We start from the raw sequence: 13,440 nt of genomic DNA, 5'->3' as shown, positions 1-13,440 counted from the left end.
CAGACATAACTATAATTTTAAAAGATACATGCACCCCTGTGTTCACAGCAGCACTATTTACACTAGACAAGACGTGGAAGCAACCTAAGTGTCCATCGACAGATGAATGGATAAAGAAGATGTGGTACAAATATACAATGGAATATTACTCAGCCATAGAAAAGAATGAAGTAATGCCATTTGCAGCAACATGAATGGACCTAGAGATGATCATACTAAGTGAAGTCAGACAGAGAAAGACAAATATCATGATGTCACTTACATGTGAATGTAAAAAAAAATTATAAAAATAAAATTACTTACAAAAAGAAATGGACTTACAGACTTACAAAAGAAACTTAGGATCACCAGAGGGCAAAGGGGGTGGGGGAGGGATAAATTAGGAGTTTGGGATTAGCAGATACAAATTACTGTATATAGAGCAGATAAACAACAAGGTCCTACTTTATAGCACAGGGAACTATATTCAATATATTGTAATAACCTATAATGGAAAAGAATGTGAAAAAGAATAGACACATATATATGTATTAACTGAATCAGTTTGCTGTATACCTGAAACTAACACAACACTGTAAATCAACTAATACTTCAATAAAAAGTTCTTTGTTTTGGGGGAAAAAAAGAGGGAAAGAAAAATTAAAGGACATTGATGCCCTACACTAGCTCCTTACAACAATAATCGAATCTGGGTAAAAGCTAGAGAAAGATGAAAACACTATGACTCCTGGGAGATAAGGAGAGTATCTTTGTGACCCTGGCATAAACACAGATTTCTTAAACAGGCCACAAACAGCAGTACGCCTAAAGGAATCAAAATGATGAACTGATAATCTCTAAAAGTAAGAACTATTAAGAATGTGAAAAAAATAAAAGTAGAAAATACTAAGATGACACCAGCAGATGACTCATATACTCCACATATAAAGGACTCTCGCGGGACAGGCTGGCTAAACAGTTGAAAAGTGCTTTGAAAAACAGGAGCTCCATTGCCAGTAAACTCATGAAAAGGTGTTCAACGCCTGGATGACCAGAAAAACGCAGATTCAAACAGCACTGAGCCATCACGTCACGCGTACCGCAAAGGCTCAGCTGAGAAAGACGGAACGTGCCTCATGGGGGAAAGCGTGTGGGGCAGTGGGGACCATCTTACCCTCCTGGTGGGAATGTGCATTGGTCCAGCCACTTTGGAAAGTCTCAGTGTCTTCTAAAGGTCGACATCCTCTATGACCCCAGAATCCCACCTCTCGGGGGGGAATAGGTACACATGTGCATCAACAGACACGTTACTCATAGGCTCTTCACAGCAGGGCCATCCTGAAGAGCCCATCCCTGGAGCAAAGCAACTCTCCATCAGCTGCTTTACCAGGGACAGCCATGCAGTGATATAAACGGATGCATCACTACTTCCTGCAACAGGATGGACGGGTTTCCCACATGCAGTGTTCACTGCGGGAAGACAAATGCAAACTGTATGACTCCATCTGTATACATTCAAATACACGTAAAACAAATCTTCAATTTTAGAAATCAGGAAATGGTGGTTACTATTCTGTGCTTAAGATGTTTGCACCTCCCGTGTGTGTACATTTTCATTTCCTTACATGAGATGTGTACATTTTCAGTATATTAATTTTCAGTATATTTTCAGTATATTAATTTCCAGTACATTTTCAGTATATTAATATGTTGTTTCATTAATATTAATGTGTCGTACTGACGTACAATTCTAATTTGAAATTGATCAATACAGTCATCCTTTGGTACCCCGTGGAGAGTGGGGATTGGATCCACGCCCTGGATACCAAATTCCGAGGCTGCTGGAGTCGCACAGTTATAGCCCTTCGTACCTGTGGGTTCTGCACGCTGGGATTCAGCCAACTGCGAATCTTAAACATAGCACACAATCCACAGCTGGTTGAATTTGCAGATACAGAACCCACTGATGTGGAGGGCTTGACTGTACAATAGGTCAAATAAATTTTACAATTGAATATTAACCTAAAACTATCATTAAATGTCATCATATGGCTATATTAACATAATTTTAATTTAATAATTAATACTCAATAAATAAAATTTAATTTAAATTAACATATGAGAGTAATAAAACACTAACATGATTGGTAATGTTATTTTAGCTAGAGAATGAATTTCAGCAGCTTGGAAAAAAATTCTGCAACAAGAAGAGCTCCAACACCAATATCCCCAATGGCTTGTGAGCCGATGATACCCTGAGTAAAATAGCACTTCAGAAAAATAAGAAGAATTTTTAAAACTGAATTCTTGAAACAATCTATTGTCTTTTGCTTAAAATAGAGTTTGTCTTAAAATGCACAAAAGTGATAAATATAAACATGTATGTCAAGTTACTCTAAAACTACTATTTCTTTTTTTTTTTTTTTTTTTTTTTTTTTTTTTTTGCGGTACGCGGGCCTCTCACTGCCGTGGCCTCTCCCGTTGCGGAGCACAGGCTCCGGACGCGCAGGCGCAGCCGCTCCGCGGCACGCGGGATCTTCCCGGACCAGGGCACGAACCCGTGTCCCCTGCATCGGCGGGCGGACTCTCAACCACTGCGCCACCGGGGAAGCCCTAAAACTACTATTTCAATAATGCAAAAAAAATATATTCTAAGAGTACACAAAACAAAGAAACAAAAGGAATTTATCCCAAAGATAAAGAGAAAAAGAATCTACTCTAAGGGTGACTGTTCATTGCAGTATTGATTATAAGATGGAAATTCTGAAGGCAGCTAAATGTTTGACTATAGTGGAATCATTATGACATAATATCCATCAAGGCAGCCATTTAAAAATGTTATTAAAAATACTAACAATATAGAATGCAAATTAGTGTTTTATGAAAACGTGTTGTGCTTTACAAACACACACATATACATATAAAACAACTGAGTGAGAAAGAGAGGTATAGGAGACTTCTGAAAGAAAATCCAGTAAAATGCTATTTCCATGAAATGATATTGAGAAGAGAATCTGCTTTTTTATTCTATTTTCCAAATTATTTACATTACAGGTCTTTTAATTTAGAACAAGAACTTACAGTGCAAAATAATGACTGTCTTAAGTGTTTGGGACACAAGATCAGCCTTCTTAGGAAAGACATGAAGACAGGTCAATATCCTTGAAATGATAAAATGTAAGCAGCAGATTTCAGTATGTGATACAGATTCCTGGGAATCAAAGGCAACCCATTCAGACTTCAGAAGAGCAAGGCATTTAATAATAATTTTTTAAAAAGCAAGCATGTGTTTTGTTCAGCTCCTCTTTCCTTAATATCAGTAGTGTGGCTTGACAGTGACGTTTGCACAAAAGCACCCTGACATCACACTGCTCTTTAATGCAAACAACAAATATCCAACTCTTAGAGGAAAACATAGGCAGAACACTCTCTGACATAAATCCCAGCAAGATCCTTTTGATCCACCTCCTAGATTAATGAAAATAAAAACCAAAAAAAAACCAAATGGGACCTAATGAAACTTAAAAGCTTTTGCACAGTAAAGGAAACCATAAACAAGATGAAAAGACAACCTACGGAATGGAAGAAAATGTTTGCAAACGATGTGACTGACAAGGCATTAATCTCCAAAATATACAGACAACTCACACAGCTCCATATCAAGAAAACAAACAACCCGGTGAAAAAAATGGGAAGAAAACCTAAATAGACGGTTCTCCAAAGACATACAGATGGCCAAGAGGCACATGAAAAGCTGCTCAACATCGCTAATTATCAGAGCAATGCAAATCAAAACTACAATGAGGTATCACCTGCCACCAGTCAGAACGGCCATCATGAAAAAGTCTACAAACAGTAAATGCTGGAGAGGGTGTGGAGAAAAGGGAACCCTCCTACACTGTTGGGGGGAATGTAAATTGATACAGCCACTGTGGAGGTTCCTTAAAAAACTACAAATAGAGCTACCATATGACCCAGCAATCCCACTACTGGGCATATACCCTGAGAAAACCATAATTCAAAAAGACACATGCACCCCAATGTTCACTGCAGCCCTATTTACAATAGCCAGGACATGGAAGCAACCTAAGTGTCCATCGACGGAGGAATAGATAAAGAAGACCTGGTACATATATACAATGGAATATTACTCAGCCATAAAAAAGAATGAAATCATGCCATTTAAATGCAGCAACATGGATGGACCTGGAGATGATCATACTAAGTGAAGTCAGACATAGAAAGACAAATATCATATGATGTCGCTTATGTGCAGAATCTTAAAAAAATGACACAAATGAATTTATCTACAAGGCAAAAACAGACTCACAGACTTAGAAAACAAACATATGGTTACCAAAGGGGAAGGGTGGCCGGGAGGGATAAATTGGGAGATTGGGATTGACATATACACACTACTGTATATAAAATCAATAACTAAGAAGGACCTACTTCTGTGTAGCACAGGGAACTCTGCTCATCACTCTGTAATAACCTACATGGGGAAAGAATTTGAAAGAGAGCACATGCGTGTATGTGTAAAAGTGAATCACTTTGCTGGACACCTGAAACTAACAGAACACTGGTAATCAACTCGACTCCAATATAAAGTAAAAGTTAGCGAGAACAACAGCAAGTAAAGGGAAGCGTCTGCCCACCTTCGGTCTGTTTCCAGTACACCTTCACTTGCAGCTGGCCGTCCTGATAGAATGGAGCTCCGATTTCCAGGAGGCGGGTGGGCCGTCGCCTTTGAAACGGAGGCTGTATTTGCATCACACTTTTTCTCGTTTTCCCAAGGCGTTCTTCTACAACAAAGCACAACATTCTGCTTTACTTGTTAAAAATAAATCTGTGACCTGATAGTAATCCCAGCGTATTTAATTTCACTCTGATATTCATTCATATCTAGTGCCTGGTTTTTAAAGTAAAATGTGACGCGACTACACGTTCCTTCGCACTCAGGTTGATTACGCCTCCCCCTTCATCACGTGCTGGAATGCATACCTAGAAGTAGACTGTATATATTACACGGAATCCCCCGAACTTAAATTGGGAGTCAACATACATTCACCAGCCCGGAAAGATGCTCTGATTTCAGTAATAGGTGGAAGTAGTATTTCTCACAATAGATAGGCTTTTTTGCAGTTATGAAGTAAATGGAGTAATATTAAAAAACCACTCCATGAAAACAGTATAGGTAGCTTTTCACAGAACTAGCAGCACGTTATGTTCCCCTGTCTTTAGAGGGCCAGATGAGAATTTATACAGCTTAGTAGGAAGTATACCACAAATTCCTGCCCTCAGATCTCTCCTTTACCAGTTCATTGATTTTAGAAGCTGCACATTTAGAAATTGCGTCCTTGGAGAGGAGACTTTTCTCCTTTCAGAATTCCAAGTAGCCCTTTGAGAGAGGACGGCTTAAGCTGTATTGATTATAAAGCAGTCAGGAATGTGTCATCAAAACTTTTCCAATAGCGCTGTGAGGTCTGCATTCTTGGGAAGGTGGGAGGAAGGGGAAAAGATGAGGATGAATGCAGAGAAATGCTGACCTGCGGTGAATCAGGAGAAGGAAAGGAAAACTGAGGACCCAGAAGAAAAAGTACATCGAACGTGTACTTCTGCTTACAGGGTGTGCCTGTGAAACCGTCCATGCTACGGGTCTGATTAAAAGGAATGAGATACTTAACATTAGTTGGTACTTACATTTTAGTTTAAATACTTCAAATGGATGTTTGGATAACTCAGACATTTATTAGGTTAAGGATTCTGCACCCAGATCCAGTGTGTGTATGAGAGGTTCCCCACACCACCAATTCTCAGACCCCAGCGGGGGGTGTCCTACTGTTCAGCTCAATTCTGACAGTTTCTACCTGCAGAAAGCATCCGATCCCACAGGGTCAGGGCTCAGTGCTCCAAGGCTGCACCCTGCCCCACCCCACCCCCCCGCTTCAGACGCCAGTCACGAGTCCAGGTCGTCACCAGTGCTTCTCATGACCTGCTACAGATGGGAGGTTCCAAAGACCCCTTCCTCAGATTCAAATACTCGGCAAGAGCAATTCACAGAACTCAGAGAAACATTTTACCTGCTAGATTACCCGTTCATGATAAAAGGATGTAACTCTCGGCAACTTAAGTGTCCATCCACAGAGGAATGGATAAAGAAGACGTGGTACATATATACCATGGAATACTACTCAGCCGTAAAAGAGAAGGAAATAACGCCATCTGCAGCAACATGGATGGACCTGGAGATGACCATACTCAGCGAAGTAAGTCAGACAGAGAAAGACAAATGCCATATGATATCACTTACATGTGGAATCTAAAATAGGACACAAATGAACTTATCTACGAAACAGAAACAGACTCACAGACGTAGCAAATAACCTTATGGTTACCACGGGGGAAAGGGGGAAAGCGGAGGGATAAATTAGGAGTTTGAGATTAAAATACACACACTGCTCTATATAAAAGAGAAAACCAACAAGGACCTGCTGTATAGCAGAGGGAAGTGTACTCAATATTTTGTAATGACCTGTAATGGAAGATAATCTGAACAAGAATATGTGCACGTGTATAACTGAATCACCGTGCTGTATACCTGAAGCTAACATGACACCGTAAGTCAACTCTACTTCAGTTTAAAAAAAGAAACAAACACAAAACCACAGACAACAGTAACAAAAAAGGCTGTTCTGGGGATGAGGGTCTATACGGTAGAGAAACTTGTATAGACATGTTCACATCAATATTGCTTGGCAGGTGAGCTCCCATTTAGCTCACGAAAACAAGAACATCTACCCTCAAAGTTAATGACGCCTAAGTACAAAACTTGATTTAGATCTATGAAAAAAGAGTGGGGAAAGAAGGAGATAAGTCAGGAAGAGGCAGATGCACACGGCAGGGTGTGGGGAAAGGGGGCGGAGCTTCCACGTCTGAGGGTCTAAGGGAGTCACTCCCCCAGCATGCGTTCACCCCCCCCGGAAGCTCTCGGAACCCCGTCTTTTTGGATCTTTACAGAGGCGTCATCACACAGGCGTGCTGATTAAATTGCTAGCCACTGATGGCTGACCTCCATCCTCCGCTCGCAGGTGGAGGTGGGAAGGGGAGAGTGAAACTTGCAGGCTTCCAGTCACTCCTTGGTTCCGCTGGGCATCACCCCCATCCGCACCTGCTCTCCCCAGTCACCTCTCTCACATCCCAGAAGACACCTTTTCCGCTCCTCCTCGCTTGGGAAATCCCAAGCGTTCTGGGGGCCAGATAGCAGGAGGCGCTGCTTCCCGGCCCTGCAGACACCCGCGCAGCGAGCCTGGAGCCCAGAGGAGGGCCTGGGACGCAGAGCCCCAAACGCATCCCTTTCTTGACACCACCAGGCGGCTGAAGGATTCTGCTGCTTTTACACCTAAAGCATTTCTTTTTTTTTTTTTTAAAGAATTAAAGGCTTCAGATTTTCACAAGTCCATTTATGCTTCTAATTCCTTTAAGAACCCGTGATGGGAAGAAGTCGCCAGCAGGCTACCGTGACTTCTGTCTTCCGGCTGTCTTTTATATGCCATGGAAACACTCCTTTCTCATTACATCCAGCACAGACACGCGTGGACATGCCCCATCCCCCATGTAGGGACAGGCGTGATAGTTCAGCCCTGGGAGGACGTTCTTGACTCGGAGTGTGTCCTCCACTTTCAGCAGGAAACAAAAACGGAATAAAATTCATTCCTTCACATTCTGAAGAGGGAATGAGGTCTGACTTATTTATACTCTTTAACAGTCCTAAAAGTTAAAAGAATCGACTGACTATGCTATTTCTCCAGATGTCAAAACTTTGATTACCTTTTCAGATTGAGAGATTCAGAGTATTTTCTCTCCACTCCATTTTTATTTTGGAGAGCTGGAAGTATATTCCAGTTGCCTGAGGCAACGATAAAAGAAATTTGGACTCTGTCAACCCTGGAAATACTCCTCCTGCCTCCAAGAAAGCAAGTCACCTTTCCATTAAAGATAGTATTATGTCTTTCCTCCTTCAAGGGACCCTTTTATAAAACTGTGTGTGAACATTCAGGCTTTGCTTGCGTCCAAGTATGGACCATTAAAACACCTAGCAGCCTGCAGACCTGGAAAAATAGAATTCAAAAAGTAATTTATACGCTGACATTTACTACACTCATTCCTACAAAATATAATTTCCCTTATACTATAAAGTTGTAATCATTCTTTACTTCTGGTTGCTTCACGATGAAATATATAGTGTTCTTGTAAAAGCCATATACTAGTGTTTACGAGATTACATATCCACATGGGGTTATAAAGAACATCCCGACACACATTCAGCTATATCCTGCCTCATCCGTTGTAAAACCAGTCTCTTCTGTCGGCTACGCCGACACCCAAATAATGTGTGTCATGACAGGTACTTTGCACTATCACTTCTTATTTTATTTTTCTGAATCCGCGTGACAGCCATCAGTTAATCCTCGCATAAAGTGGCCTTGGGTGGGTTAACTGTCATATCTCGTTCTTGGTCAGGTAAAACGTTCACCTCATTTTAAACGATGATTAGAAAGTGACCTTAACGCTCAGCACCAGTGTCTTGCAGGACGAGGAGCAGGTAAGAGCGGGAATGCCTGACTGATGTGCTTTCACAGCTGTTCCTGAAGCAGGGCCCGTGGCTTCTGGAGCACGTGGGCTCCGACGGCTGCTGTGGGCACACGGGCAGACGGTCCCTGTTCTCTGGCCTAGAGGAGATCTCAGTTCAGCGGATGTACTTTCCAAGGGGTGGGTCTAGACCCCAGCGACTGGAACCTGTCGTGTGCAAAAGGAAGGACACTTCCACCGGAGACTCCAGAGGACAGGGGAAGACGCTCAGGGGTGAAGGACAGATGCGTTTGCATCTGGGGGGATGTGAGCGGCTCACTGAGGGAAGAATTCAGACTAGGTGAGGCCATATGGCTGACAGTGAGGGAGAAGGGTTTGTAATCATACCTGAGAGGAAGGGCCGAGGAGCTAATTAAAGAGGATCTCAGCAGGTGTGTGGGGGGAGATGCCCCAGGAAGAAGGAAGAAGTGCTCCCTAGATGTGCTCTGGAGACCCAGAGTCTGTAGCAGCCGTGTCTGTGGGCTGGGCCGCGAAGAGATCCTCGATGACATGGCTTCGGCGACAGCAAGCCGAGGCCGGGTTTTCCTCTCCTCGTTCTTGGTTGTGGGCAGAAACACGTATTAAATTTTGGGACTGTGCGATCTCCTACCAGCCTCTAATGGGGAAGGAACGCTGCTTACGGGAAAAGCCAGGAGACTAAAAGGCAAACTTATTTTACCCGACAGAGGAAATCCCCACCACCAATAGAAAAAAAAAAAAAAAAATGGGTCTTAGGAGAAGCAGAAGTTTAAAGGATTTTGGTTTGAGAAGACATTTGGGGAGGAAAACATGGGAAAGCAGTAAAGGATGAGATCTGTGGAGACTTGCAAAGAGAAGGTGCAGGTGACAATCTTGAGAGTGGAACTCAGGAGAGTAAATCTGTGATATGGTTAATACTTTCTAAAGACTATTTTGGCAGCTGTCTAGAAAATGGATACTTAAGAAAGAGTGGAAACATACTAATTAGGAGATTATTTTATAAGAAAGGTGACAATGGGCTGAACAAGGGCAAGAATTGGACAGATCCCACACAGAATCTGAAATTAGAGTCAAAAGGACTTTTCTACTGAACTGGATTTCTGAAGAGAAAGCAAAGCAAAGCAGGATGAATGACCTCTGTGGACGGCTTGAACCAAAGGGGGAACGGTGGGAACTCTGGGGCCAGGAGAGCCTGGGAGAGGAACAGGTGTGAGAGGCGAGTGAAGAGCTTGGTCTTGGGGATGTTACATTCGAAGTACCTGTCAGCCATCCCAGTGGAGGTGCTGAGCAGGCCGCTGGACACACACCTCTGCTTTCAGGGAGCATCAGGTGGGAGACCCAGGGTGGCCTTCGCACGTGGACGGTCAGACACCCGCGGGAGTCACTGAGGTCGCCCAGGGAGGGAACCGCCCCCCCTCCATTCCCCACCCCCACGATGATGCTCTGCACAAACGACGCTCTCTTCCAACTCTGCGCTTGTGTGCGGTGACACCCTGTGCCCTGGGTCCCACGGAGCACTCGTTCTTCAGGACCCGGGAGGAGCGCTGTGTTCTTGGTCCCCACCGCCACGTCTGACCGTCTGCGCCATGCTTCCCTGCAGCTCTGTGTGCAACGGACGGGTCTTTGTATGATCACGTTGACACGTTTATCTCCCAAATTCAACAGTAGGCGCTTTGAGGGCAGAGATCGAAATGTGTCTAGTGCTGCAGTAATGTGTGTGTATGAGTGTGTTTGCACATGTACATGTACACATGTGTGTATATATATATATATATATATATATATATATACGAACACACATACACACAGAAATACATGGTACACATATACTATATAACACACAGTCTATATAGTATATATATATATACATACGAACACACATACACACAGAAATACATGGTACACATATACTATACAACACACAGTCTATATAGTGTATATATATATACATATGAACACACATACACACAGAGATACATGGTACACATATACTATATAACATACAGTCTATACAGTATATATATACACACGAACACACACACAGAAATACATGGTACACATATACTATATAACACACAGTCTATATAGTATATATATATACATATGAACACACATACACACAGAGATACATGGTACACATATACTATATAACACACAGTCTATATAGTATATATATATATACACGAACACACATACACATAGAGATACATGGTACACATATACTATATAACATACAGTCTATACAGTATATATATACACACGAACACACACACAGAAATACATGGTACACATATACTATATAACACACAGTCTATATAGTATATATATATACACATATGAACACACATACACACAGAGATACATGGTACACATATACTATATAACACACAGTCTATATAGTATATATATATACATACGAACACACATACACACAGAAATACATGGTACACATATACTATACAACACACAGTCTATATAGTATATATATATATATATATATACATACGAACACACATACACACAGAAATACATGGTACACATATACTATACAACACACAGTCTATATAGTGTATATATATATATACATATGAACACACATACACACAGAGATACATGGTACACATATACTATATAATATACAGTCTATACAGTATATATATACACACGAACACACACACAGAAATACATGGTACACATATACTATATAACACACAGTCTATATAGTATATATATATATACACGAACACACATACACATAGAGATACATGGTACACATATACTATATAACATACAGTCTATACAGTATATATATACACACGAACACACACACAGAAATACATGGTACACATATACTATATAACACACAGTCTATATAGTATATATATATACACATATGAACACACATACACACAGAGATACATGGTACACATATACTATACAACACACAGTCTATATAGTGTATGTATCCTGCAGTGCACACCCCTTTGCACTGTAACACAGTGTGTACAATGGTATCAGGTAGAGCCATTATCCCCATCGTTAGACACACAGTTTGATGAATGAATGGAGGGCTGCATTAAAGAAATCAATGAATATGGCGCGAATGTAAGTTGCAGCCACTATGGAAAACAGTATGGAGGTTCCTCGGAAAACTGAAAATACAGCTGCCATATGATCCAGCAGTCCCACTCCTGGGCATATATCCAGACAGAACTGTAATTCAAAAAGATACCTGCACCCCTATATTCACAGCAGCACTATTTACAATAGCCAAGACATGGAAGCAACCTAAATGTCCATCAACAGAGGAATGGATAAAGAAGCTGTGGCACATATATACAATGGAATATTACTCAGCCATAAAAAGAAACCAAATTGAGTTATTTGTAGTGAGGTGGATGGACCTAGAGATGATCATACTAAGTGTAGTAAGTCAGAAAGAGAAAGATAAATACCAAGCGATATCACCTATATATAGAACGTAAAATATGACTCACATGAACCTATCTACAAAACAAAAACAGACTCAGAGACATAGACAATAGACTTGTGGCTGCCAAGGGGGAGAGAGGGGAGGGGAGGGAGGGATTGGGAGGTTGGGATTAGCAGATGCAAACTATTATATATGGGATGGATACACAACAAGGTCCTACCGTACAGTACAGGGAACTATGTTCAATATCCTGTGATAAACCATCATGGAGAAGAACATGAAAAAGAATATGTATGTATAACTGAGTCACTTTGCTGGACACCAGAAATTAAACACAATATTGTAAACCAACTACACTTCAGTAGAATTTTAAAAAAAAGAAAAAGGAAAAGAAGTTGAGAGGCATCTTCCCCCAACCCTCCCACCTCCTGCCACCATTGAATTAGAATCTCTGGGCGTGGTGCCCTCTACCACTAGCATTTTTACAAACGACTCTCTAGTTGACCATAATGTACAGCCAGGCTAAAGAAAAAAATGGCTACAAGCAACTAAGCTATCGAGACCCTACACGTGTGGTATATATAGTGTCCAAGGAATACAAGGATTTTCTGGCCCCGTTTCATCACACCTGTAACACTAGTATTGACTTAGGCCTCATTCTTCCTCCCGGCTGAAAGCTGTCTCTAATGCATAATATCTTGCCTTTAACATGCCACGTGCTCCATAAGTGTTGTCACAGATATTACTAAATCTGACTCTAAAATAACTCTTGAAATTGATTCATAATCATATAACAGACATATTGGGCCTATTTACAGATTGTAAGATTGGACCTCCCTAAGAACAGTCAGGCTGAAATCAGGCACACAGATTAATGCTGTTAAAACTGAATCGTGCAATGGTGGTTTTAACCAGCAAGGACCTACTGTATAGTGCAGGGAACTCTGCTCAATAGTCTATAATAACCTAAACGGGAAAAGAATTTGAAAAAGAATAGATACAGGTATATATATAACTAAATCACTTTGCAGTACACCAGAAATTCAGTACACTGAAACTAACACAACGTTGTTAATCAACTCTACTCCAATATGAAATAAAAATTTTAAATATCCAAGAAAGATACATGCACCCCTATGTTCACAGCAGCACAGTCACAGCACAGCACAGCCGAGACATGGAAACAAGCAAACGCCCATCGGCGGAGGAATGGATAAAAGGAAGTGGTACATATATACGATGGAATGCTACTCAGCCGTCAAAAAGAATGAAATAACGCCATCTGCAGCAACATGGATGGACCTAGAGATGATCCTACTAAGTGAAGTCAGTCAGACAAATACCACATGATATCACTTACATGTGGAATCTAAAATATGGCACAGATGAACCTATCTGTGAAGCAGAAACAGACTCAC

At 41.3% G+C, this 13,440-nt stretch overlaps 1 protein-coding gene across 4 annotated transcripts in view; it reads right to left on the bottom strand.

The window, feature by feature from the left end:
• Positions 1-13,440, bottom strand: part of ANOS1 (anosmin 1) — a 189,807-nt gene that overhangs the window by 12,250 nt on the left and 164,117 nt on the right. For 3 of the 4 annotated variants that reach the window (XM_059050123.2, XM_067023980.1, XM_067023981.1), the window contains one exon: positions 4,638-4,784. In XM_059050123.2, coding sequence (XP_058906106.1) covers positions 4,638-4,784 — 147 coding nt within the window. The remainder of the gene's footprint in view (positions 1-4,637; positions 4,785-13,440) is intronic. The other variant, XM_067023979.1, reaches the window with a different exon arrangement.

The sequence above is a fragment of the Kogia breviceps genome, chromosome X (genome assembly GCF_026419965.1).
Source record: "Kogia breviceps isolate mKogBre1 chromosome X, mKogBre1 haplotype 1, whole genome shotgun sequence".
NCBI classification, from domain to species: Eukaryota; Metazoa; Chordata; class Mammalia; order Artiodactyla; family Physeteridae; genus Kogia; species Kogia breviceps.
The sequence above is the reverse complement of the archived record's forward strand: the minus strand, read 5'-3'. Positions and strand labels throughout refer to the sequence as shown.